The following is a 26885-nucleotide window of genomic DNA, read 5'->3' on the forward strand; positions in this document are numbered from 1 at the left end:
AAAACCACCGTGCAGTTTTCAGCACCAACACCTCGTGGATAGCAGCCAAACGAACCACGGGATCGTGCGGACGTGGATTGTGCGAATCGTAATTTTTTTAAAATTTTAACACGACGGAACTTTATTGATAGGTTCGACACGACGATCGGAAGAAGAAAAAAGGAAAAAAAAAAGACTCCGCGCGGTGGTGCAGCCTGAGCCGCGTTCGCTCGGCGGGCGGACAAACTCTCCAAGAGGCAACTTTTTGTGCTGAATTTTCGCGGTCTGTGCGCCCCGTCGGGAGGAGTAAATGACTGCAAATGAAGGGAAGCAGAGGAGACAGAGATTCTTTATCCTAACTGTTTGGGCGCGGACGGCAGTTGGTTGTGTTTTTATTGCATCGCAGTGCCGCTAGCTAGCCGCTAAAGCCTCTTTGTGTGAGCCGCCACACACCTGCTAAACCCTGCTCGGGTTTTCCTTTTTTTTTTTTTTTTTTTTTCTTTTTTGGGGTTTTTTATTCTCCACATATCCGACATGTGCGCCCGGGTTTGGTTCGTGACCGACCGGCGGATCAGCCAGGAGTACCCGCAGGTCCAGATCCTGCGGGCGCTGAAGCAGCGCTGCGCCGAGGACGAGGTGGAGTTCCGCTCGCTGCTCATGGATCAGATCGTTCTGACCATCTGCGAAGGACAATTAGGCAAGTAAAATAAAGACACACTGTGTGGGTTTGTGTGTGTAAGTGAGTGAGTGTTGTTGTGGTAGTAGTAGAGCAAGCTGCAGCTGCTAGCTCCTGGCTATTGTTTGGGGGCTACACGGTGGGGGGGGGGGATGCTAACCGTGACCGTCTAACCCACTTTCAGACTGAGTCCACGTGAAAACGGTGTTCTGTGGAGATGAGGTGCGTCGCGTAACTGCATATGTGTGCACTGAAAAAAAAAAAACTTGACGGAGTTCGCTTATTTTGATGGGCAAGTAAATGTATAAATTGTTCATCCGAACGTAGTAATGTATAAAATGTACTCACTATAAAACGATAAGTATTTTTAACCTGGAGTTACCTTATTTCGACAGGCAAAATATACATACATTTATGCTCCTAACGTAAAATACAGAAAATGGTTTACTTACTAGGCTATAAATACACTGAATGCAATTAATAATAAAAAAAACTTTGACGGAAAAACCAAAAACCAAAATGCGCATGCGCAGTTGCACGTGGAGCGAGTTACATCATCTCCGCATGTGCAGTTGCGCGAGGCACCTCATCTCGACGGGTGACGTCTTCAAGTCCGGGGTAGAGCGATGTGCGCATGCGCAGTAGAGCAATGCACCTCATCTCGACGGGACACCTGCTCGCTCTCCGTCTGTCATTATAGTTCTTCTGGATGCATCTCACCCTGTCCTCTGTATCTTTAACCACCTTCATGTCCTCCTTCACCAGTTCCATAAAACTCCTCTTTGGTTGGCTTTCTCCTACCCATCCTCAGCATCCATCTCCCTGTATACCCTGGGTCTCTCCTCTGTACATGCCCAAACTATTTCAGTTAGAGGTGGGCGGATCGAGCCTAATATCGATACCAACGCTGGTATTGATATTGAATGATTCTCGTGTAAAAAGATTGATACTCAAGCTTTTTTCCTCTCCCGCACGCAGATTCATCAAAGTCTACTTTCTGTCTGTAAGAGCACCGCAGCTCTGTGTCACACAACACGGAGCAGCGCACCCTTGTATTGTATATTGTATATTGTGGTTTGTCAGCCCTCTACCTCAGGAGGTTTTAAGTTGTGTTGAGTGATATTTTTTTTAAACAAAAATGTTGATTGCGATGATAAAGTATTTTGTTGTCATGTACAATGTTTGGCGAAATTCTATCCTTGGTCTTTTGGATCCTTTGGATGTATGAAGCTTAAATATGAAAAAGTATCTGTATCAATATCGGCGATACTGGGCCTGTATTTATTTGGTATCGGATGAATACCAAAATTCCTGGTATCGCCCACCTCTAATTTCAATCCCCAGCGAGGGCAAGGGAGTTTTGTGGCAGTGGCAGGTTGTCTCGGCACTTCCGGTGACAACTGCAGCTGCCAGTATTTTGCCACTTGCCACAGCAACTTTAGCTATTTCGCCACTTGCCAGTGAGTTGCCACTGTTTGTACTAATAGTGGAGCAGATATGCGCAATATGAATCGTGACTTTGACAATGAAAGCATGAAATTTAACACACAGTCAGAGGATACCAACCAGTAAATTTTTGGTTATAGGGGCATTGCAGAGGTGGCCATTTTCCAAGATGGCTGCCACAGGTTGTTTTATCATTTGCTCAGGCTCTATAGACCATCAAGGCTCTTGATTTCGGTGGCTAATCCTACATATTCAAGGATGAGCAATGCAGTAGTACTATTTAGATCTTCATTATTTCACCTATTTTAAACTACAAGTGAATAACTTAACTCTCTCCTCTGGCAGTTTGTGTGACCTGCAACAAACTCCACTGTGGCAGCTTGATCCACTCGGGGCTGATGTATTTTGTGGCAGTGTGGCAAATATAGCTGCCAAAAGAGCTGCCACGGCAGCTGCCAGTATTTCGCCACTTTGCCATTGAGTTGCCACTGTTTGTGCTAACTAACACTGCACAGTAGGTTGGTTGTGTGTAGGTGCTTCTGAACGAGGTGTGCTTGTCAGGGACTGCACCAGCCACTTTATGCAGAAACCAGACTACTTCATGCACCTATTTACCACCACCTCAGTATAAGCATTTTGCACTGGCTTTTTGTGACATGGAACGTGTCTGTTGTATTTGCCTGTTGTACTTAATGCTCTTTTTTTATGATGACTTTAGGTTTTTCTATATTTATATTCACATTTTACCTTAGTGTTAAGGTTAGAGAGAAACACAGTTTTAGTTCTCTCTATGTGGTAAACGTGTAAGAATTGACAATAAAACAGCTTTGACTTTGACTTAGTGCCACACCAAAGACGCAGTTCATAAATACTCATTTGAAACATACAGAAGAAACTAACAACTGGAGTTTTTGTGGTCCCTCCTATTTCTTTCAGTTGTTTATTTTTCATCACCATACATCATCACTGCATACTTTTTTTTCTTGTTTGGAATCGCTCATTTTTAATACATATACGAGGTCTGTTAGAAAAGTATTGGACCTTTTTTTTTTTTTTTTTCCAAAAACCTGATGGATTTGAATCAAGCGTGCTTGCATGAGCCAACCTCGAACCTGCATGCATTTTTTTCACACCTGTCAACACGAATGGTTTTCACCTGGCTGTTGCCCGGTTTCTGGCAAAATTTGATGCAGTAGCGCTGCTTCAGTCATTCCGCCATTTTCCTTGCAATGAAAATCCTTGCAGAGAAAATCAAAGGACTGGAGCATCTGTTAAGCTAATGGAGGTGAAGAACGTGAACGGGTTTGACTACGAGCCAAATACCGTCAGCAGCAGCTTTCATATATAGGCGATACTGTAAGTTTGTGTGTTTATATACACAAACTGAAAACTCCTGAAAACGATCTTTGCCATATCACGTGAGGTAAATCTGCCCTACGATTGGATTTTGGAAAACCATGTGACGGAGAACCAATTCCGATTGGACACTCACATTGCACACGTCATCACACATCTTCTATGAGGAGTACCAAGATGGCCGATGGTGGATCGAAAGTCCGCAGAGTTAACTTCTCAGCAAAAAAAAAAAAAGTAAGTTTCTATCTCATATCAATAAAAAGTTATTTACACTTTAGTAAAGCTTGGTCCTAGTCGTCATAAACAATGGCGTCGGCCCCAGAGAGTTAATGGTGAACAGCAGTAATAGCCAGAACCCTTCTGGACAACCAGTGAATCTGAATGTTTCAACCTCTTAGCAGTGAATGAAAGTTTGTCATGCTAGAAATAAGGTCTACACAACGTGGGCTTAATAAAAAGTGTGACCGGCACAATGAAGCACATTTGACACATTACTACATAAACTGAGTTAATCAAACTGAGTTGAACTGAAACGGGAGAAATGTGGGGTGAATGTAATCGCAAAGTTATTACAAACAACATCCTTATAAATTTAATTGTATGCTTTTGTCAGCCGATCAGTGCATTGTGACATTTGTCCAGACAATCTGTGCTGGTGTGGTTTCACTGCACAGTGTCGTGCTTTGCATGTTGCCAGTGATGATAAAGTGCCATCAGTCATTTTTTTGTGTGTCATTTTGTTGCTGCTTTCATAATTCCAAATCATGCTACTAGTGATTTTTGCTTGTTATTTAAAGGACAAATATTTCATGGCATTCATAGAAGAAACTTGATGGGCTGACGATAATATTAGAAATTGTCAGCAAGCAGTGTAATTTGTAAGAGTGGAGGGAAATGAGGCCAGGGCACCAAATCAGAGCAAGTCAGTCTCAGTTAACACATAAGTGTAGAGGCTGGCGTTGGCAAAGGACAAATAGTCAGCAGGATGTGGAGGGTGGGGTAGTGTGAACGGGAGTGAGAGTGGGCATTTCTATCCACTGTGCAGTTCAGTTATGGCAAAAATTCCATTTTAGCATGTAGATTCTAAAGCCAACAACGTACTGTTAGCGTGGGCCAGTTAGGAAGTCACATATTGTTTATGTGCCATATTACAGCAGAATTAAACATTTGCAGTTCTTCAGGTTGTGTACATTTAAGGTGATTTGCTAACGTGACTAGGGTTGGGTATCGAGAACCGGTTCTGTTCGGGAATCGTTAAGAAATGTTTGGATCCACCGATATCAATAGCCTTTTTGCTTAACGATACCCTTATCGGTCCTTCAGAGTGGCCGTTGTTTTTGAGGGTGTTGATCAGGAAAATGATTGTTTCTCGGCGTCAATTACAGACCCTGCAGCGGGTCTGTAATCAACTGTTTCTGCAGCTCGGCTCTGTTTTGAACCTTGAACCAATGAAGCAGTGCTTCAATCTGCTGCTTCATAGGTTCTTTGCTTCGCTCCTCTTCAGAAGCAGCAACTCCGCTTCTTAACCCCTCGCAAAGCCATTAAAATATGTCAGTTGTAAGTAGGGATGGGTATTGATAAGATTTTATCGATATTGATACCATTATCAATTCCGCTTAATGTTTGAAAGGAAATGCATTTGACAACTACAGATTTAGTTTATTTCTATTTATGTCCAGAGGTTAAGGATCCAGTGAACAATTTCATATCTGTTTACTTTAAGACTCAATAAAATGTTGTTTACATAGAAAACTTGTAAAGCCTATTTATAGTACACAGATAATTCACAGGGAGAATCGATAAGGAATCGGATCGATAATGGTATCGATATTGATAAAATCTTATCAATACTCATCCCTAAACATGACTGCATAATCCACCTTAAGGCGTGGGCTAATGTGTCAAAACATAAGTGGCTTACTACACCGTGGAGTCGCGTGGAACAGGAGAGCACGCTGACGGATGCAGCCAGGTCAGTCGACTGCTGTGTAGTTGTGTAATTTGGCAAGAGATGTCACTGGAATAAAAAACTTAGCAGGATTAGTAATCCATGCTGATCCCAAATCTCCATAAATGTTTCCAGTAGTTTATTTCACGGGAACCCTCAGAGTATATTTTTCGGCAGTGATGGCCTTGTAGTCAGCAGAAACAGACAGGCTCATTTCATGCTACATGTAACCTCAGCCACATTAATATCAAATGCATGTGATGATAATAAGATTCTTCTCAGCAACAATCACAGACAAATCCAGCAGGTGACAAATGAGTACATGATATATTTAAAAAATAAAACAAACTTGCTTTTGTGTCTTGATCTGGTGCATTAAAGTTAACAAATGTTTATCAGTTTAACCTAAATATGGAGATTTACAAAATGATACCAGATGTTGTTTTTGTTATTGTGTTCACAGTTTGGGGAGTTGGCCGTATCTAATCACTCACTGTATTTTATAGGTCAAATGTGTAGGTTTTTCCAAAGATTAGGAATATCGGTATGTATCGTAAGCAAGAGCACATAGTTGATCTGTGACCCGTACGGACTGCCCCTCACGGTTCGGCATGCTTATAAGCTACATATTATTTGCAAAGTTTACGTAATAGCGTGGAATACAAATTTATTGTCAAAATTCTCAACACAGAGTTGCAATGAAATCAAAGTAGATCTGTGTTTGCGTGAGCAGGGGAAAAGTGGTTGTGCATTCACGAGAAGAGAACATGATAAAAACAGCCTCTGCCACCTTGAGATGAGCCTGGTGTAGGCTTGACACACATCAGGGTCTAAACACAGAAAGACTCACTGCTAAACATCAGGACTTAAGGGCAGAGCCTATATTTGTCTCCTCATTATTTGCTGATCAGAAAAATGATCCTTGAAATTGTGATCTATTCTGAATGGCGGGTTTTGTGATATGTTGCTCCCCCTACATGTAAAGCATGCAGGTTGTATCCAGCTAAAAATGATCTGTACTTAATTCACGACAAAGGTTCGTGCTCGTGCACGTGCAGACCGTACAGTCACTACTTGCTCTGTCACTCATCTTCTTCCGCTTATACAGGGCCGGGTTGCGGGGGCAACAGCTCCAGCAGGGGACCCCGAACTTCCCTTTCCCGAGCCACATTAACAACCACTGACTGGCAGATTCTGAGGTGTTCCCAGGCCATTGTAGACATATAATCTCTCCACCTAGTCCTGGGTCTTCCCTGGAGTCTTCTCCCAGCTGGATGTCCTTGGAACACCTCCCTATTTGATGACATAGTAGACATTGTGTTTCTCCCTGTGGTTTGTGGTTAAGTGATTAGCTCAGATTAATACATTTGTACTGTGTAAAATGTACAGCAGTATGAATTACCGCTGGTAGAGATTTACAAATCAGTGATATATAGTTTTATAAATGTAATAACTCCAATAATTAAATGTTATATTGGCCCTGAGGTACACTGGCAAATGAGAATCTGGGGCAAACCCCTTAACGGGACACCAGGACATTGAAGGTTCATCCCCCTAACCAAGGCTGGTACCCATTTTCAGCTGTGTGGACCAAGACCATGCAGGTGACGTTTATTGTGCAAGGACAGAAACAGGTAGCATGGCCGAGACTTAAACCCGAGTTTACATATTGGTAACTGAACTGGGGCTGCAGCTATCGATTATTTTAGTAATCGAGTATTCTATCGATTATTCTGATGATTAATTGTGTAATCGGATAAAAAGTACTTTTGCATTTTTAAACATCGTCAATTGTCCAGGGCTCTCCCTACTAAGCAGTGGCACAATATCGCTGCGCCAAAGTGTTGACATGTCACTGAAATGTTGATGGGATGTGGCCCTCTGTTTTGTTTTGTTTTTTCTCCAAGTTGTAAAATTTAACCATTTTTAAGTTTTTTTTTTTTTAAGGTTTGTGGACTGGGTCCCTACGTGATTTTTTTTATTTATTTTTTTTTATCCCTCTTTCTCTGCTATTCAGCAGATACATTTCAGCTGGAGGTTGAACATGCAAGCCTTGCAGTTTTTTGATTATTATTATTTTATTGAAGTTACCGTGTTTATGAAGTCTTGTGTGTTGCCCAAAAAAGCGAAAATTAAAACGCAAACACACAGAAGAAAGACTGGACTTCTGCCGTTTGTCAGTGTAGCCGGGGACAGAGCTGTGACTCGCAGAGAGAGACAGGAGCCGGCCGCCGGGTCAATAGTCACTCCCCACATTGAATAGGGTTGGGTATCGAGAACCGGTTCTTTTTGTGTATCAGCTTAACAATTCTCTTATCGGTCCTTCAGAGCAGCCGTTGTTTTTGAGGGTGTTTTTCGGGAAAATGATAATTTCTTTACGTTGCCTGCAGACCCTGCAGTGGGTCTGTAATCAACTGTTTCTGCAGCGCAACTCCACTTTGAAGTGTGAACCAATGAAGCAGTGCTTTGATCCACTGCTCTTCAGAAGCGGCAAGTTCACTTCTTAACCCCTCTCAGAGCCATTAAAATATGTCAATCGTGAGTCACTTTTGTGTGGATTAAAGTCACTAACTGGGACTCTTGTCTTGTTGCAGTCAAGAAACGATAATCGTCCTCCGTTCTGTTGGCACAGTTCCAAATGCTGCATGGTTCTCTGCCGAGACAGAGTCCAGTCGGAATTGATGTCTTCAAAATGAATCGCCGCTTTAAATAAAATGACACCTCTTTCCAAATGCTGTCATGCAAACAATAAACTACAATCGATTAAAATGTTTTTTTCCTCCCTAAATGAGACGTCCTGCATTCTTTATGAATTGCATCCTGACGTGCAGCACAGCCAGCTGCAAGAGCTCAGCTCAGATGTATGGAAAGACATTCATGCCAGTAATGTCTGAAAGGAAATGCTTTTGAAAAAACTACAGATTTTATTTATTTCTATTTATGTCCAGAGATCAATGATCTGCCATGTAGAGTTTATTATGTCCAGAGTTTAAGGGTCCAGTGACCAATTGCACATTTATTTATTTTAAGGCTGAATAAAATGTTGTTGACATAGAAAACCTGTAAAGCCTACATTTAGTACACAGAAAATTCACAAACGGAATCGATAAGGAATCAGATCGATAAGCGGAATAGATAATGGTATCGATATCGATAAAATCTTATCAATACCCATCCCTAACATCGAGCGGACCATGTGTTTTTTAAAAATAGACAAACACACTGCTTCACTGAATGCTGAATCAATCTATTTCAGATGATCAGCGTGCACCCTCTTTCTCTTAAAAGGCTTAATTTTACTCTCTGTGTTGCATTGGGAAGCTGTAGCTATCATTGCTAATTTGATAAGCTGCTATGCTCCAGTCTTCTTCTGTTTTTTTTGGGGGGGGGGGGGTTCTGGGGACGTTGCAGTGCCACACACAGGCCTGGCACATGTACTACAATGTTAAACGAAGCTTCGAGGCACAGAATTTGCCTCGAACATTTTTTTTAATCGAATTATTCCAGTTACTCGACTAATTGTTTCAGCCCTAAACTGAACTCCTGTCCGTCTCTGCTGTCTGCTGATTCAGCAATACGCTGGTTAAGAAAATGCTTCGCCAAAAAATACAACAGAAACTTGTAACAGGAAGTGAGGTTTGTGCTGATTCAATGTGCAACATTTCTCTGACGTAAAATGCAAACTAAAAGAAGATTAGAAAGGGGGAGTGTCACACAAGTACCAAATAAAAATCACACTTCTCTTTGTTGTGACTAACATCTCATGTAAGGATGAGATTTTATCTGTCAATGCCATTATTGATTGATTATGGGTCCAATTCTTTCTCAGTTCCTTGTCAGTTTTGTGTGTGTAGAAAACTGTAGATCTCCTCTGGTTTTGTGTGTCAGTGCAGCCGTTTTCCTTTGAGATTGGCATTGTGACATATGAGTTTTTTGCAGCAAAAAACTGTCAAAAACATGGCAGCAATGATAAGACCAGTTGATAACATTTGAGGCGTTTCCACAGCCAGTCTCATCACCAAAACTAAGAAGCGCCTAATGTAATATTTATAGTTCAAAACTCAGTCATAAACGTGAGATTGTTAACAGCAGCTCGATAATTCAAAGGTTTGTCATTCCCTTTCTTTATTTTGTGACTCACGTTGGGCCGAGTTTCACTTTTCACATCAACATTAACACATTCACCATTAATGTGTCCACATTAACGTATATGCTAACGGTGCAGCAGAAGGACGTACCACTGTACCCGTGAAATATTGTCCTAATATGACCAGTGATGGTCCTCACATAAGAAAGCCAAATTCAGCACTAGAACCATTTAACAACCCTTCATTTTTACCAGCTGGGAGATGTTTGGACCGACGACCGGATATGAGATGACAGCACATTCCATACTGATCCCCGTGTATCCCACAGGCTGCACTTTTGACCCAAAGATAATAAATGCAACACCTCTGTGCTGCTGCAAAGGAAACACTGAGGCAGTACCACCACGTTTATCATCAGACATGTGAGTGAAATCGGCGAGAACACAGCGGCGTGGGCGTAGCTGCTTTGATTGTCCTGTTAATTATATTTCTCATGAATCTGTCACCATACTTTATGGATCTCATAATCATGGTTAATTTTCATAAACGGAAAGAAAATATAGATCAGTTTTTAATATGTGATTGGTTTAATTTTATTCATATAGCACTTTAACAACATATACAAAACCCAGCACAATATCAGATAATTAATAAAAAAAACAGACACAAAATTTAAAACCAATAAGATGTTTCATGTCAGAACTTAGGTTTTCCAGTGAAAATAATAGTATATGTAAAGAGTAGATGATTGCAGTGTATCTGTTGTCACTGTTGGGTTAATATCAGGGCATGTTGTTTTGATTTTTGAAGTAAAACCCTTTGTGTTGTGAAACCAGCAGAGTGTGTTCTTGCTCAACAAAGGTCCGCATTGTAGATGCAGCTCAGTTATAACTTCCCATTTGATTTGCTGCCATTCCAATTTGGTAAAAATTCCCTTTTTTAGTTTTATTTATTTTAGTGATTCCGCTGGAGGCATTTGGTGTGTGTGTGTGTGTGTGTGTGTGTGTGTGTGTGTGTGTGTGTGTGTGTGTGTGTGTGTGTGTGTGTGTGTGTTTTGTATATTATCAAGATATCTTAAGAGCACTCAATGTGATTGTGATCACACATGGCAGATTCATTGGGACTATGGAGAAGTGATTTGATTTTGGTTCAGATCAGTCAGTGATCAAGGTCAAAGTGATTTGATTTTGGTTCAGATCAGTCAGTGATCAAGGTCAAAGGTCAAGGTTAAACTTGGACAGACCTCGATAGAAGCTCAGATATTTTATTGTTTGTGAAAATCTTATATGGGTTTAAAAGCCCATGTAAGATTTTCCTCACCTGCCTGATACTTTCCAATGTGGTTGTGGCGTTGCTGTTCTCTCTGAGCATTTTTAATCGACTACCCGTTTTGGTGCACTTTTTAGGGGGTGAGGGTTTAGAGATTTGCGGTTAGATAAATTGGACTTAGTCATAAGGAATGTGTCAAATTTAGAAGGGAGGCAAAATGTGTGGAGGCCAGCTGGGCAGTACGGCCCTGGATATGGGTGATTGTTGACCATCGTCGGCCTGTGATTCCAGTTTCTTTGCTAGTAGCCTGGACTTGCAAATTATAACGTTTGGTGACCTGAAGTCACCTCCAAAAAATGCTGCTTCTGCATATAGGAAAGGCTTCTGCACAGAAAACATAAAGACAAATGATCAATTAAAGAAAAAAACAACATAAAATATCTTTGTAAAGTTGGAGCCGGAGCCACCAGAAGAACTGCCATGTTGGCAGGACGCGATTTTTCAAAACACAAAGTCTAACTTTATTTCAGTAAACTGACAAATACAAACCTTTAAAGCCTGGCAGTTAGGCTGCGGGTGAACTTTGCTTCAGCTGTCTCCTGCAATCCAGGACGCGGTGCGAGGACCAGAAAGAGATTGTTGACTACACATCTCTGTGTGCATCGGTTTCTTTTGGTGTGAATGCTGCCAAAACTATTGCAGAGACAACGACATTAATCCATCACTGCGATTCATTGTGTGTGATCTTTGTCATAATTAAAAAAAAAAAAAGTCTTGTCACCCTGTGAAATTGAATGTCGTCATTCTGGACATCATCGAAGGGGTTCAGCCTCACAACGTTTCTGACGTTTTGTCATTGTTGGGTATTTTGCCTTCCCTGTTGTCGAAATGTACATTTTATTATGGTGAAAGTGAAATTTTCAAGAACAATAACTGTGACTTCAACCTTAACTAATCAGGAGTAAAAAAATATGAAAATCATGACTTCATATACACCATACAAGTGAGATCCTCTGAAGATGCATTTTTCCAAAAATACCCAAAAAGGTATACTTTATTTTTGTATTGCATTTAGTGGTGTAATGGACCATAGTCCGCATTGTGACACCTAGGAAATGGATCATGTAGGGTTTTACCTGTTTGGGTGAATTACGGTGAGGACGATGTGTGCCCCTTGGCCACTACATAAACCATGAAGGCCCAAAAAGAACCCTGAACACAAAACGGCTAATAAGGTCTCAATGGCAGATCAGGTGGAGGAGGTGATGGCTTGTAACCCAACGCCTGTGATGCGGATAAAGGTCCTCAGACCCGATCATCTGGGACTTTTCAACTATTGGAACTGTCTAAGGATCTGTCAAGGACCGAGTGTTTGTTGGTGTGCAGCAACATTCCCACATTAAACTCAGGCACAGGTTGGTTGTAGAATTCCACCATCCTGTCCCAGAATCTACCTAGAGACAGTCTTCCTTGCCTTTGAGCGATTACCATGACAGATGATAACTGATTCGTGACCCATACGGACGGCTTCCCACGGTTTGGCTTGCATATGAACTGCAGATTATTTTTTAACAGGTTTCATGACTTTTCCACAGTCGACCATGTTAGCTCCTTCATTTCTTAGATTGACGCGGTCATGAGGCTTCTGCGATCGTTTTTGCACGTGACTGCCCATGCACCATAAATTTGTCTGTGTTAAATTAACACTGCAGCAAGTGCATGTGGTCCTGTTTGGTTGTGTAAATTAACTCTATTGATCACTTGATTTATCTGTTTCTGCAAGATTTACGGAGCGCAGAGACACATAAATGGGCCTGATTCATCATGCGGCCTGGCTGGTCTCCGTTCCTCTGGAGATGGAGACGAGCGCCGTGAACAGTGAATACTGTCTGTCAAGAACCATGAGACCGCATCCCCGGACACTTCCCACTGTAACACGACTCAAAGTGCTCTCAGTGGCTTCACAATCAGAGCAGTGTTTGCAAGCGTCAAACGGGCATCGGGAGACAGCGGATTCTCCGGGTCTTCAAGACTGCGAGGCAGAGGAGAAAAGGAGGGGGGTGGGCGGCGTGCTTTCCATGGATTCATGCTTTGTTCTTGTCTGCCTTTTTTCCCCTTGCTGCTGCCTTAGCTCTATATTGAAGACATTTTTGACCTTTTCTGTTGGCTGCCTTTGTCTTTGTGTCATCGCCCCGCCCACCCTTCCACCATACATACAGCTCCCGCTATGAGGCGGATTTGTTAAACGTGGCTACGACATTTTTGACAGATATCAAGCTTCCCGCGTTGGCTGTTGATCTCAGGAAGCAGTGCTGCTGTTGATATTGTTTTGAGCCTGAAGAATTTAAGATGGCTGAAATTCACTTCAGGATCGCGGTGACGTTTCTGTGTCTGCAGAAAATGTGTCCTCGTCCTTCACTCTTGTTGCTAGATATATATTTGGGAACAAACACACACACACACACACATTCCGTTCTCGCCCAATCTGGCCCTCCTGTGGATTTACAGCTCCAACTCACATATCTTACAGTGTGTTTTCTTTTCTTAGACAAAGTGACAAAAAAAACAAGATTTGCCAGAAAAATGCTGCCAAATCTCTGCCCGGAGATGTGAATTTACCTTTAATTTGCAATGTGTGGACGACTGAGTGCTTTTTAAATTTCTTTTTGCGTTTTGCAGATGGTGATAGCTATGAGCAGACGTTGTGCTTTTGCTGAAGTCTGGTCCTGACTCTGAGTTGCTTGTGATTTAAAGTTGCTGAGCAATGACAAAGTCACATGTCTTTTGTGTTTACAGAGGCCACAATTACATAATACAATCTGAAAGAGTGTCACGCTGAAACACAAGAAGACTCACAATAAAACAGTCATTATTATCAGGGTGTAGGAGTTAATAAACAATATTTTGGACACAGTTTACCCAGAAAGGATGCAAACTAAAGTGCAGATGTACAAGAAACTCAGTGACAATTTTGAAGCTTTTCCAGCTTTGCCATCCGCCATTTATTAGTGCCCAGTGTCGTCCAGATATATGGTCAGACCCACAGTTTGTGGTAATTAAGTTTCCATTACTTAACCAACTAGAAGGGCACTCGGTAGAGCGCATTCTTCCACCACACCACATATCGATATCGAAGGATGTGGATTCACAAAAGAGCTAACTAATACATTATGCTATATACACTAAACAAAAATATAAACGCAACACGTTTGGTTTTGCTCCCATTTTGTATGAGATGAACTCAAAGATCTAAAACTTTTTCCACATACACAATATCACCATTTCCCTCAAATATTGTTCACAAACCAGTCTAAATCTGTGATAGTGAGCACTTCTCCTTTGCTGAGATAATCCATCCCACCTCACAGGTGTGCCATACCAAGATGCTGATTAGACACCATGATTAGTGCACAGGTGTGCCTTAGACTGCCCACAATAAAAGGCCACTCTGAAAGGTGCAGTTTTATCACACAGCACAATGCCACAGATGTCGCAAGATTTGAGGGAGCGTGCAGTTGGCATGCTGACTGCAGGAATGTCAACCAGAGCTGTTGCTCGTGTAGTGAATGGTCATTTCTCTACCATAAGCCGTCTCCAAAGGCGTTTCAGAGAATTTGGCAGTATATCCAACCAGCCTCACAACCGCAGACCACGTGTAACCACACCAGCCCAGGACCTCCACATCCAGCATGTTCACCTCCAAGATCGTCTGAGACCAGCCACTCGGACAGCTGCTGAAACAATCGGTTTGCATAACCAAAGAATTTCTGCACAAACTGTCAGAAACCGTCTCAGGGAAGTTCATCTACATGCTCGTCGTCCTCATTGGGGTCTCGACCTGACTCCAGTTCGTCGTCCTAACCGACTTGAGTGGGCAAATGCTCACATTCGCTGGCATTTGGCACGTTGGCCATGATAATTTGTGCACACGTTTTCCTTTATTCGAGCCCTCAAATTAATAAAACGTGCACACGTTTTCCTTTTGTTCAAAATGAACATAATATGACCTAAATTGCCATCCTCACGACGGGGAGACGCTTCACCTTCAGCATCCTTTTTAATTCACAGACTCCAGATGATGCCATGCTGGGTAGTCAGAGTTCTCTGTATGTCCTTTTGCGCCCAAACCATGATATACCCTGACCAGATCCATTTCTAATGGGGAAATGTATTACACTGTCTGCTGGTTTGTTGACTAATAGCCAACACTTATGTGTCACGACAATATTGAATGCACGTTTTATAAATTGTGGCCATGTTTAAGTAGATCGTGCCTTTGTTTTACTCAAACGATGCTTAAAACGTGCGCACAATATAATAAAATGAGCACACAATATAATAAAACGAGTGCACAATATATTACAGTTTTTTAAATTGCTAAAACACATTTCACAAAACTCTCCCCCATTTTCTCAAAACGCTAAACACAACACTTTTCTAAAGCTACATACACAAAACCACACCTCTTTTCAAAACACAAACTGTCACACCAAAACAGCTGCTCAAAGCCTGCAAAAATGTAGACACTATATGCATCATTACACACTACAACAAAACAACTGAAAACACAATGTTCAGTGTGTGAGAATGTCCTTTTTACATTTGTTCGCAACTGCCAAAGCATAGTATCTGTATCTGAACAGTATCTGTTCTCAAAATATATTACTGTAGAGTATGTAGCATTCATAGATTTGTGTGTTTCATATGAACAGTATGTAAATCTACAGTATGTACACTACTGTATCACAACTCAATGCAAACACTACAGAGGATCTATTACACACAGTATTCATTGAAGACACAATGTTCAGGGTCTGATGGTTTTTTCATTTATTGAACTATACCACACACACCATTGTGCAGCATCACGTCGTCGAGCTGGGTCAGGCCACAGGACCTCATCTACGTCGCAGGTGTGATGGTGTGAATTTGCCTTGCTCTTCCTCCTTGGCCTGCTCCTCTCCCTCCTCTGACTGTAACTCCTGAATTTCTGCACAAACTGTCAGAAACCGTCTCAGGGAAGCTCATCTGCATGCTCGTCGTCCTCATCGGGGTCTCGACCTGACTCCAGTTCGTCGCCGTAACCGACTAGAGTGGGCAAATGCTCACATTCACTGGCGTTTGGCACGTTGGAGAGGTGTTCTCTTCACGGATGAATCCCAGTTCACACTGTCCAGGGCAGATGGCAGACAGCGTGTGTGGCGTCGTGTGGGTGAGCGGTTTTCTGATGTCAGTGTTGTGGATCGAGTGGCCCATGGTGGCGGTGGGGTTATGGTATGGGCAGGCATCTGTTATGGACGAAGAACACAGGTGCATTTTATTGATGGCATTTTGAATGCACAGAGATACCGTGACGAGATCCTGAGGCCCATTGTTGTGCCATCCAAGAACATCACCTTATGTTGCAGCAGGATAATGCACGGCCCCATGTTGCAAGGATCTGTACTCAATTCTTGGAAGCTGAAAATGTCCCAGTTCTTGCATGGCCGGCATACTCACCGGACATGTCACCCATTGAGCATGTTTGGGATGCTCTGGACCAGCGTATACGACAGCGTGTACCAGTTCCTGCCAATATCCAGCAACTTCGCACAGCCATTGAAGAGGAGTGGACCAACATTCCACAGGCCACAATTGACAACCTGATCAACTGCGAAGGAGATGTGTTGCACTGCATGAGGCAAATGGTGGTCACACCAGATACTGACTGGTATCCCCCCCCCAAATAAAACAAAACTGCACCTTTCAGAGTGGCCTTTTATTGTGGACAGTCTAAGGCACACCTGTGCACTAATCATGGTGTCTAATCAGAATCTTGGTATGGCACACCTGTGAGGTGGGATGGATTATCTCAGCAAAGGAGAAGTGCTCACTATCACAGATTTAGACTGGTTTGTGAACAATATTTGAGGGAAATGGTGATATTGTGTATGTGGAAAAAGTTTTAGATCTTTGAGTTCATCTCACAAAATGGGAGCAAAACCAAAAGTGTTGCGTTTATATTTTTGTTGAGTGTATATATCCAGAGTTTAATCTGGATCATCACCAAATTTTAAACGATTGATCCTGGACATATTTCCCTTCCTTCCACCAAATTTGGTTCAAATGCGTTCAAAACGTTTTGAGTTATCAAACAGAAAATGCAGACAAACTCCGGTGGTAATTGGCAGAGATAATTAAAAAAATTGGAGGACTACCTAACTCTCCAAATATATACAAGAGGTCGGCTTACCACTGCACCACTTAACAGTGCATTACAGGTTATAACCGAGTATTGACCGTTTTTTACAAATAGCTTTGTTGAATCAGTCACAAATATAGTATTAAATATAGTATTATCTGTTAACTTTTGGAGTTGTGCTTAAACAGTTTGACAGATATACTCACCCACCACGAGGGGGCACTCACAGACAACCGGTGGTCAGCGGACCACGCTTTGAAAATGGCTACTCTAAACTGGCCGTAGTTGTGAATGAGAGCGTGAATGTGTTGATGCGCGTCAGCCCTGTGATAGACTGGTGGCCTGTCCAGGGTGTGTGATAATAACCGATGGTGGCTCAGTAACTGCAGCTTTCTTGGACCAACGAGGAACATGTACATACATCAGAGCTGCAAAGTGTCATGAGCCTGGAGGGTTGCGGTGTTTTTCTCTTCATTCTCTCAGAGCTTCTCTCTGTATTTGCTTTTATTTCACCCCTGCATTTTTTTTTTTTACAGCTTCTGCACACAGAACAGCCAGGTGGTGTCCCTTCGGGTTCTTCTGCAAGCACCTCCTCCTGGTGCAGGGAGGGCAGTGAACAGGTGTCTCTTTTAATGCCCTTCGTTCCGCCTCTCTATTCCCCTCAAACCTCTTGGTATTATTCATGGCTGTATATTTCATCTCTTGTGATATTCTGGCTGGCTGTCAGTTATTGTTCTAATGTGTGTATATATGTGTGTGTGTGTTGTGGGGGGGGGTAGTCCATGCGTGCGTGGCACAGCGAACAGGTGTCCCTTGGGATACTTTTGCATTGTGCACACTTGCAACATTCAGTTTGTGCAACATTCAGTTTGTTCTCTTACGACTCCCTTGTTCTCCTGTCATCTTGTGGCCCAGTCACACGGCACACAGCATTTGCTGAACAAAGGAAAAAAGTCACGAAACCACAAATCGTCAAGAAAAAGTGGACGAATGAGCGGGCACGTCTCCCATTATCGAAAAGCCTGCAAGTACACAGCACATAAAAGATCGAAACGAAACCGAAACTAACAAAAGAAAAACTAAGTGAACGGCGACGTTGATGCTGTGATCCAGAGACAGCTGGAACATGCATAAATAGTTAAAGTAGTTGATCAAATGTTCTTGCCGCTATTGTTTCTGTATGACAACGTTGCTTTTCGTCCCACACGTGGACGAGTCACGTTCAGTTCGATCCGTTCAGATATCATCAATGTTTTATTGAAGATGAACTATTAAACAGTATCAACAGGTTCAGAATGCTGCTCATGCATGTTCTTCAAAAGCATGGGTTTGCCAGAAGGAGAACATAGTGATGGCACATCTGCTAGAGGGGAGTAGCACTGCCAGACGTATCTCTGTCCAAACGTTGATAAGGTCCAGATTGTTGCTGTAGGGGGGCATATCCTATAGTCTATATATCAATTTCAATCAATTTTATTTATATAGCGCCAAATCACAACAAACAGTTGCCCCAAGGCGCCTTATATTGTAAGGCAAGGCCATACAATAATTACGTAAAAACCCCAACGGTCAAAACGACCCCCTGTGAGCAAGCACTTGGCGACTGGGAAGGAAAAACTCCCTTTTAACAGGAAGAAACCTCCAGCAGAACCAGGTTCAGGGAGGGGCAGTCTTCTGCTGGGACTGGTTGGGGCTGAGGGAGAGAACCAGGAAAAAGACATGCTGTGGAGGGGAGCAGAGATCAATCACTAATGATTAAATGCAGAGTGGTGCATACAGAGCAAAAAGAGAAAGAAACACTCAGTGCATCATGGGAACCCCCCAGCAGTCTAAGTCTATAGCAGCATAATTAAGGGATGGTTCAGGGTTTGTTAATATTACTTTTATTAATAATAAATGGTTTGGTTGACTTTCTAGTCAAGAAGATTAAACTTTATGTGCATTTGCTGCAGAATGTGGTCCATTTTGAAGGGGCCCATATGCCATACTACACTGGAACATCGCCATGTTCTGAGTGTGGCCACTGTTTGTGGAGCGCTGCAGTTTGTGGCGTTGCATTTAAGTTTTTTGACATGCGCATCGCTTCCCCACCGTTCTCGTAGTGTTCTATTCAAGTTTTTTTTTACTGCGTGCCAGAATGTCACCTTTTTCAGTGCTTACCTGCCGCTCTCGTTGAGTGTCCTATTTGAGTTTTCCCACAAGCTCATTTTTCTTAGATTCTGATATTTCGTTGTTCGACCTCTGCTGCCTTCCGTCGTCGTGACCTGGCCTCTCGTACCTTGGTAATCGTATCTTGGTGATTGTTTGGGTTATTCCGAGTGTGAAACAGGTGAATCCTAGTTATCCACCTTAACTCCTTTCTCCCATTTTGGAAGAGTCCATTTGATTTTTGGAACCGGTTTCCTGTTTTTCCTCTGCAGAACTGCATACTTTTTGACTGCCTCTAATCCCCTTGAGTTCCCAAGTCAACTGCTGATTAACTATCGCCCTCTGGTGGCTCATCAGTCGCACTACAGAGCTGCATTTTTTTTTTTTTTTATCAGAATTTGCACCTGAATTCATCTGCTTTTGTTCATCAGTCAGTCTAGATTTTTGGTTTAAATAAAGCCATTTTGAGTTGCTAAACTTGTGTCCGTGTTTTTGCCCATTGGTTCCCGAGCCTCCTTGATGCGAAGCCTTGGTGCCAGCTTCAGCCGAGTCTCTGTCTGACTCTGTAACCCAGCCAGTTCTGTGTCAGTGCTGCCCAGTGGTGACTGGAGCCGTGTTTACAAAGACAGTATCCACGAGAACACTAAACATTTCCACCAGTGGTTGGTGGATTTCAAAATGTACCAGCCAGTTTCACGATTTTCCAGCTGCTGTGGGTATATAATTTTTATTACGGACTGGAGCTATAAATGGTGGCGCTTCGCATGATAATGTGGCGAACAGGGAAGAGTAGACAAATTGATGCGATTATTTGGGTAAACTCACCCACTGTGAAAGAGAGTTTTTGTCTAATGCTTTTTTTTCTACCTTCTGTTTTCTCACCCGTCCATCCTCCGCCGGCAGGTCTGCGGGTAGAGCAGGAGGTAGTGACGTCTTATCCACAGGTGGTGGTGGTGAGGGTGCCCACACCCTGGGTGCAATCAGACAGTGACATCACTGTGCTGCGCCACCTGGAGAAGATGGGGTGTCGGCTGATCAACCGGCCTCAAGCCATACTCAACTGCGTCAACAAGTTCTGGACCTTTCAGGAGCTGGCCGGCCACGGGGTTCCTCTTCCTGACACCTTCTCCTACGGTAAACTGACCACTGAGTTCTTTGTCATTTTGAATGCTTTTATTACACGTATTGGCACAGAAGGAAGCGAGAGGAGAGTTGTGTTTTAAGAAAGGTACTTATCTGTGATAATGAGGCACGTGTTTTTTTCCTCGGGATGCTGTGAATCCCTGACGCCCAGTGTGTCGGCGTCTTTTCAGTGTGTTGATGATAGCTTCAAGTTGGATGAAGCGTAGTGCATGTGTGCACTCTACATTGTCTCTCTTATATGTGGCTGGAGGGTGTTTGTACCAGCTACACAATGCAGACGGTAATTTCCTGAGTGGACTAACCTATTTGGGGGATAAAAAACAACTCGCCTCAGTTTATGTTCATGTATCCAAAGTGGCTGTAAACGTGATTATTTAGGTACATTATCCTAATGGGGGGGGCAGCACGGTGGCTTAGTGGTTAGCACGGTTGCCTCACAGTGAGAAGGTTGTGGGTTCAGTTTCCGTGGCCTTTCTGTGTGGAGTTTGCATGTTCTCCCCGTGTTTGCATGGGTTTCCTCCAGGTGCTCCGGTTTCCTCCCACATCCAAAGACATGCAGGTTAGTTGGATTGGAATCTTTAAATTGTCTGTGGGTGTGTGTGTGGGTGTGTCTGTGTTTGTTTGTCTATTTGTGGCCCTGCGACAGACTGGCGTCCTGTCCAGGGTGTAGGGCTGCAACAACGAATCGATAAAATCGATAAAAATCGATTACAACAGGCGTTGGCAACACATTGCGTCATCGATGCGTTGTGTCGAGCGATTATGGCGCCAGAAGCTGCTGGCCGCTTCTGATGCCAGTAGTGACCAGTGCACAGAGCAGATCAGACGCTGTTTCGTAGAACTACACAGTTAGAATATGGCAGATGCAAGTAGACGAAAGAAAGTTAAGACTTCAAAAGTGTGGGAGCACTTTACGTTAAACAATGCAAAGACGTTTGTTAACTGCAACATTTGCAAGTCAGACCTCGCATGGCACGGGAGGCTCAGGCTGTCTGCACGTCTCCCAGAGCAGCAAGGTGAGGGGCAGAGAGGGAGAGAAAAAGAAAGAACATTAACAGCACCAACAGTTTTTTATTAATGTTGTCAAAGTCCTACCATCGACATTAACGCTTGTCCGATTGTCCGGGACAAGTGTAAAATGTGATCGGACAAGTAATAACTCTAAATCATTGTCCGACCGGACAAGTGGCATTTTTATTTTTTTTTCCTTCCGTCTTCGGTTTTTCCTGCCACACTTTACGCAGTGGACAATCAGAAAACATGATAACACCGAGTTCTCCCCAGACAGTGGAACAACGACGCTGCGCCATCAGTGTTCTGACAGCGCCGTCACACTCTGCCGTGCTCAGGTAGTTTTTAAAAATTCAGCCAGGCTGTTTGTGCAAAAGTGGCCGCCCCCCCTCCCCCGCAGACGCTGCAGCGTAAAAAAACTCTGTCAAAGTGTTCACATAAAACGAGCTCCTTCTGGATGTATAGCTCCAGAAATTCATTTGTAGGCTTTATTTTACTGTTGAAAGTCTTCTTGTTTCCAAAATTTGCTCAAATATGATGTGTGTGTGTGTGTGAGGGAGAGAGAGAGAGGGAGAAAGAGAAGGAGAGAGGGAGAAAGAGAAGGGGGAGAAAGAGAAGGAGAGAGGGAGAAAGAGAAGGGGGAGAAAGAGAAGGAGAGAGGGAGAAAGAGAAGGGGGAGAAAGAGAAGGAGAGAGGGAGAAAGAGAAGGAGAGAGGGAGAAAGAGAAGGAGAGAGGGAGAAAGAGAAGGAGAGAGGGAGGGAGAGAGAAGGAGAGAGGGAGAAAGAGAAGGAGAGAGGGAGAAAGAGAAGGAGAGAGGGAGGGAGAGAGAAGGAGAGAGGGAGAAAGAGAAGGAGAGAGGGAGAAAGAGAAGGGGGAGAAAGAGAAGGAGAGAGGGAGAAAGAGAAGGAGAGAGGGAGGGAGAGAGGGGGGGAGAAAGAGAAGGAGAGAGGGAGGGAGAGAGGGGGGGAGAAAGAGAAGGAGAGAGGGAGGGAGAGAAGAGAAGGGGGAGAAAGAGAAGGAGAGAGGGAGGGAGAGAGGGGGGGAGAAAGAGAAGGAGAGAGGGAGGGAGAGAGGGGGGGAGAAAGAGAAGGAGAGAGGGAGGGAGAGAGGGAGGGAGAGAGAAGGAGAGAGGGAGGGAGAGAGAAGGAGAGAGGGAGGGAGAGAAGGAGAGAGGGAGAAAGAGAAGGGGGAGAAAGAGAAGGAGAGAGGGAGGGAGAAAGAGAAGGGGGAGAAAGAGAAGGAGAGAGGGAGGGAGAGGGAGGAGAGAGGGAGGGAGAGAGAAGGAGAGAGGGAGGGAGAGAGAAGGAGAGAGGGAGGGAGAGAAGGAGGAGAGGAGGGGAGAAAGAGAAGGGGGAGAAAGAGAAGGAGAGGGAGAAGGAAAGAGAGAGAGGAGGGAGAAGAGAAGGAGAGAGGGAGAAAGAGAGGAGAGAGGGATGGGGAGAAAGAGAAGGAGAGAGGGAGGGGGAGAGAGAAGGAGAGAGGGAGAAAGAGAAGGAGAGAGGGAGAAAGGGAAGGAGAGAGGGAGAGGGAGGGAGAGGGGGGGGAGAAAGAGAGGAGAGAGGGAGGGAGAGAGAGGAGAGAGGGAGGGAGAGAGGGAGGGAGAGAAGGAGAGAGGGAGAAAGAGAAGGGGGAGAAAGAGAAGGAGAGAGGGGGGGAGAAAGAGAAGGAGAGAGGGAGGGCGAGGGAGGGAGAGAGGGAGGGAGAGAGAAGGAGAGAGGGAGGGAGAGGGAGAGGAGGGAGGGAGAGAGAAGAGAGGAGAGAAGGAGAGAGGGAGAAAGAGAAGGAGAGAGGTGGATGTGGGTAGAGAGAAGGGAGAGAGGGAGGGAGAGAAGCGAAAGGAGTAGGATGGAGGAAGGAGAGAGAGGGAGGGGAGAGGAGGGAGGAGAAGTGAGGAGTAGATGAGAGGGAGAATAGGAGGAGGAGGAGAAGAAGAGATGGAGAAGAGGAGGAGGAGAGGAGAGAGAGGGGGAAAGCTGGAGGGAGGAGGAGCGAGCGAGAGAGGGGACGAAAGAGAGAGGAGGGAGAGAGAGCGAGAGAGGGCGAAAGTAGACATGTAAGAGGAGGAGGAGGGAGAGAGAGGGAGAGAGAGGGCGAAAGGAGGATGGAGGATGAGCGGAGAGAGAGAGAGGAGAAAGAGGAGGAGGAGGAGAGAGATAGCTAGGGAGGTGAGTCAGGAGGAGAGAGGAGATAGGAGGGTAAGGAGAGAGAGAGGAGTAGAAGAGAGCGAGAGGAGGGAGAGAGAGGAGGAGGAGAGAGGGCAGAGAGAGGGAGCGAGAGAGGAGGGAGAGGAGGGAGAGAGAGGGAGAGAGGAGGAGGAGAGAGAGGAGAGAGAGAGAGGAGGAGGAGAGAGAGAGGAGGAGAAGGAGAGAGAGAGAGGAGGAGGAGGAGAAGGAGAGAGGGAGGGAGAAAGAGGAGGAGGAGGAGAAGGAGAGAGGGAGGGAGAAAGAGGAGGAGGAGAAGGAGAGAAGGAGAGAGAGAGAGAGAGGAGAGGGAGAGAGAGAGAGAGGAGGAGGAGAAGGAGAGAGAGAGAGAGAGGAGGAGGAGAAGGAGAGAGAGAGGAGGAGGAGAAGGAGAGAGAGAGAGAGAGGAGGAGGAGAAGGAGAGACAGAGGAGGAGGAGAAGGAGAGAGAGAGAGAGAGAGGAGGAGGAGAAGGAGAGAGAGAGGAGGAGGAGAAGGAGAGAGAGGAGAGAGAGGAGGAGGAGAAGGAGAGACAGAGGAGGAGGAGAAGGAGAGAGAGAGAGAGAGGAGGAGGAGAAGGAGAGACAGAGGAGGAGGAGAAGGAGAGAGGGAGAGAGAGAGAGGAGGAGGAGAAGGAGAGAGAGAGAGGAGGAGGAGAAGGAGAGAGAGAGAGAGAGAGGAGGAGGAGAGAGAGAGAGAGAGAGGAGGAGGAGAAGGAGAGAGGGAGAGAGAGAGAGAGGAGAAGGAGAGAGAGAGAGAGAGGAGAGGGAGAGAGGGAGAGAGAGAGGAGGAGGAGAGAGGGAGAGAGGGAGAGAGAGAGAGGAGAAGGAGAAGGAGAGAGGAGAAGAGAGAGGAGGAGGAGAAGGAGAAGGAGAGAGGGAGAAAGAGAGAGAGAGAGGAGGAGAAGGAGAAATACGTATAAGTGGGATGAGTCACGTGTGTCATTGTGAAATGAGCACATCGTTTACAAGTTATACAGAGACTGTTTCACATATAATGAGTCAGGCTACAGTTTTTGATTTAGGTTTTATGGTTAACTGGTTATGCTAATTGCTCATTTGCAGCAATAAAAACTCTTTTTTTCACCATATATTTTATAACATTGATATGTTTCAATGTTGTTTTATGGCAACTCAGCACTTTGATAAAGCAATGTCATTTGAAATAATTATTTTTGTTCTTTATTATAAACTGTTTTATTCTTTATTATTTTATATTTCAACAGCCAAGGGACATTTTGCAATTTGTTGATTTTCAAGTATTTTAAGTTTTCAAATAATGTTCTGTTGTTAAATAAAGTGATGAAGGGGGTGGTGGCCAAGTAGTTAATGTGCTTGGTTTCAGTGCAGAAGGTTCCGGGTTCAAATCCCACCCCCACCACCTTTCTCCATGTAATGTGTAGTTGCGTCAGGAAGGGCATCCGGCGTAAAACCTGTGCCAGTTCAACATGCAGGTCCACCTTGGATTTGCTGTGGTGACCCCAAATGCAAACAAGGGAGCAGCCGAAGGGACTTACTGTTAAATAAGAGATGGAAGGAGAGAAAAATTGTTTCCCTGGCACATTTTTAAAAAATTCCCCACTAATCCGATTAATCGTGTCGAAACCCCATCAGATTAATCGATTACTCAAATAATCATTTGTTGCAGCCCTACCAGTGTGTACCCCGCCTCGCGCTCTATGACTGCTGGGATACGCTCCAGCCCCCCGTGACCCTTAATTGGACTAAGCGGTAGAAGATGAATGAAATGAATGAATGAATGATCTTAATGGGGGCACATACTTATAAACACTCTTGTTTTGGCTTTGACATTTCTCGAGAACATGTAACCTTTTGACTCACTGGGTGCTATTCTGAGAAACGGTGGTTTCTCAGATTGCAAAAGATGGAGAACCACGTCCAACTATTTCTGGGTCAGGCTCAAAACTTCTCAATCACCCCTCATACATTTTTGTGGCAGTTTCATGAATTACACAAAGTATTGGCTGAGGAATGGGAGTGTTTTGCGGGGCCTACCTTGGGGCGTTTAGGTGGTTAAGACAATCCCATCAAGAAAATCTACTACATTTCATGACAGTATCACAATCTAATAGTGTGAGACAAAGGGGATACTGATTCTACCTGCTGTTGCATACAAGACATGGAACCAAACAACAAAAAGCAAGACAAAATAATGCAAATGATATTTTGATGTAATTTTAGAAATTTGTTAGTAAAAGAAAACAAATGTTCAAGGCCACCTGTGCACAATTCTCTGTGTACAAATAAAGTTGCTCCAAGAAGGATATCTGGTGTAATCAGCATGTGTCTCCTTACTAGATATGTGAAGGCAGCCCTTGAGCAAAAGGGGACCAGCCAATAGAAAGTATAATAATTTAAATGCCATGTTTATGCCAACAGCAAGTCATACTTATATTACTTGTTTCGCTGGTTCTTTGACACCATTAAGCTGGATGCCAACCACTGTTAAACTAAAAGAAGATCTGAAAGAGGAGGAAATGCTGGGACTTAGAGGATGAGTGAAATTAGTAAATTATGGTCTCAAAGTGAAAGACCATGCTCTTGAATCAAGACAAGGAATAACCTTCATATGCTCTTGAATAGTCATAGGGAGTAGCCTTTATACTACTCAACACTTGACTTTTTGCACTTTCTGGATAGTCAGAACTGCAATAAGGATTACAGCTAGGCTAAGGTAGGGCTAATAACTGTAACAGTTTTTAAAAATATATAGTTGTTTTCAAAAATGTATTTACATTTAGTGAGGTAAATGTGCAGACATGTAGCTCCACGTTGACATTTTCATCTGTTCACAATCAGAATAGCCTTTATTCACCAAGCATCCACAAGAATACAAGGAATTTGACTTAAGTGTGAGCTGCACTCTCACTGTACAGCATGAATAAATATACACTAAATAATGAATAATTCACAGGAAAAAATGTGCAAATGAAATGTGCAAGTAAAATAAAATGTGCAATAAGAGGGGGGAAAAGGTGAAAAGAAGCTGTTTACGCATCAGTTCTTTGTGCCTCACACAATAACATTAATAAATGGTTGGTTTCTGTTTTATAAATGAATAACGTGCTGGTAAAATTCATTTGGCTTTTTCTGACATGAATTCAAAGCATGTTAGCACTTTGGTCAGATTTAGTTTGCATCCGGAAAGGAAACACAGTGCTTCACTTTTTCCACATTTTGTTATGTTACAGCCTTATTCAAAAATGGATAACATCCCCCTCCCTCTCAAAAGTCTACACACAATACCCCATAATTATAATGGGATTTTTTTTTTTAAGATTTTTGCAAATTTATTAATAAAAATCTAAGAAATCACATGTACATTAAGTATTTACAGCTTTTGCCATGAAGCTCAAAATTGAGCTCAGGTGCCTCCTGTCTCCACCGATCATCCTTGAGATGTTTCTTCAGCTTAATTGGAGTCCACCTGGGGTAAAGAG

General features: G+C 43.6%; 1 protein-coding gene across 2 annotated transcripts in view; it reads left to right on the forward strand.

Annotated features, from left to right (window-relative positions):
- Positions 1 to 473: 473 nt before the first annotated feature.
- rimkla (ribosomal modification protein rimK-like family member A) overlaps positions 474 to 26885 on the forward strand; it is a 50329-nt gene continuing 23917 nt past the window's right edge. For both annotated transcript variants that reach the window (XM_034173203.1, XM_034173204.1), the window contains exons 1-2: positions 474 to 676; positions 19995 to 20225. In XM_034173203.1, the coding sequence (XP_034029094.1) occupies positions 514 to 676; positions 19995 to 20225 (394 nt within the window). In that variant the 5' untranslated portion in view covers positions 474 to 513. The remainder of the gene's footprint in view (positions 677 to 19994; positions 20226 to 26885) is intronic.

This window comes from Thalassophryne amazonica, chromosome 6 (genome assembly GCF_902500255.1).
Source record: "Thalassophryne amazonica chromosome 6, fThaAma1.1, whole genome shotgun sequence".
NCBI classification, from domain to species: Eukaryota; Metazoa; Chordata; class Actinopteri; order Batrachoidiformes; family Batrachoididae; genus Thalassophryne; species Thalassophryne amazonica.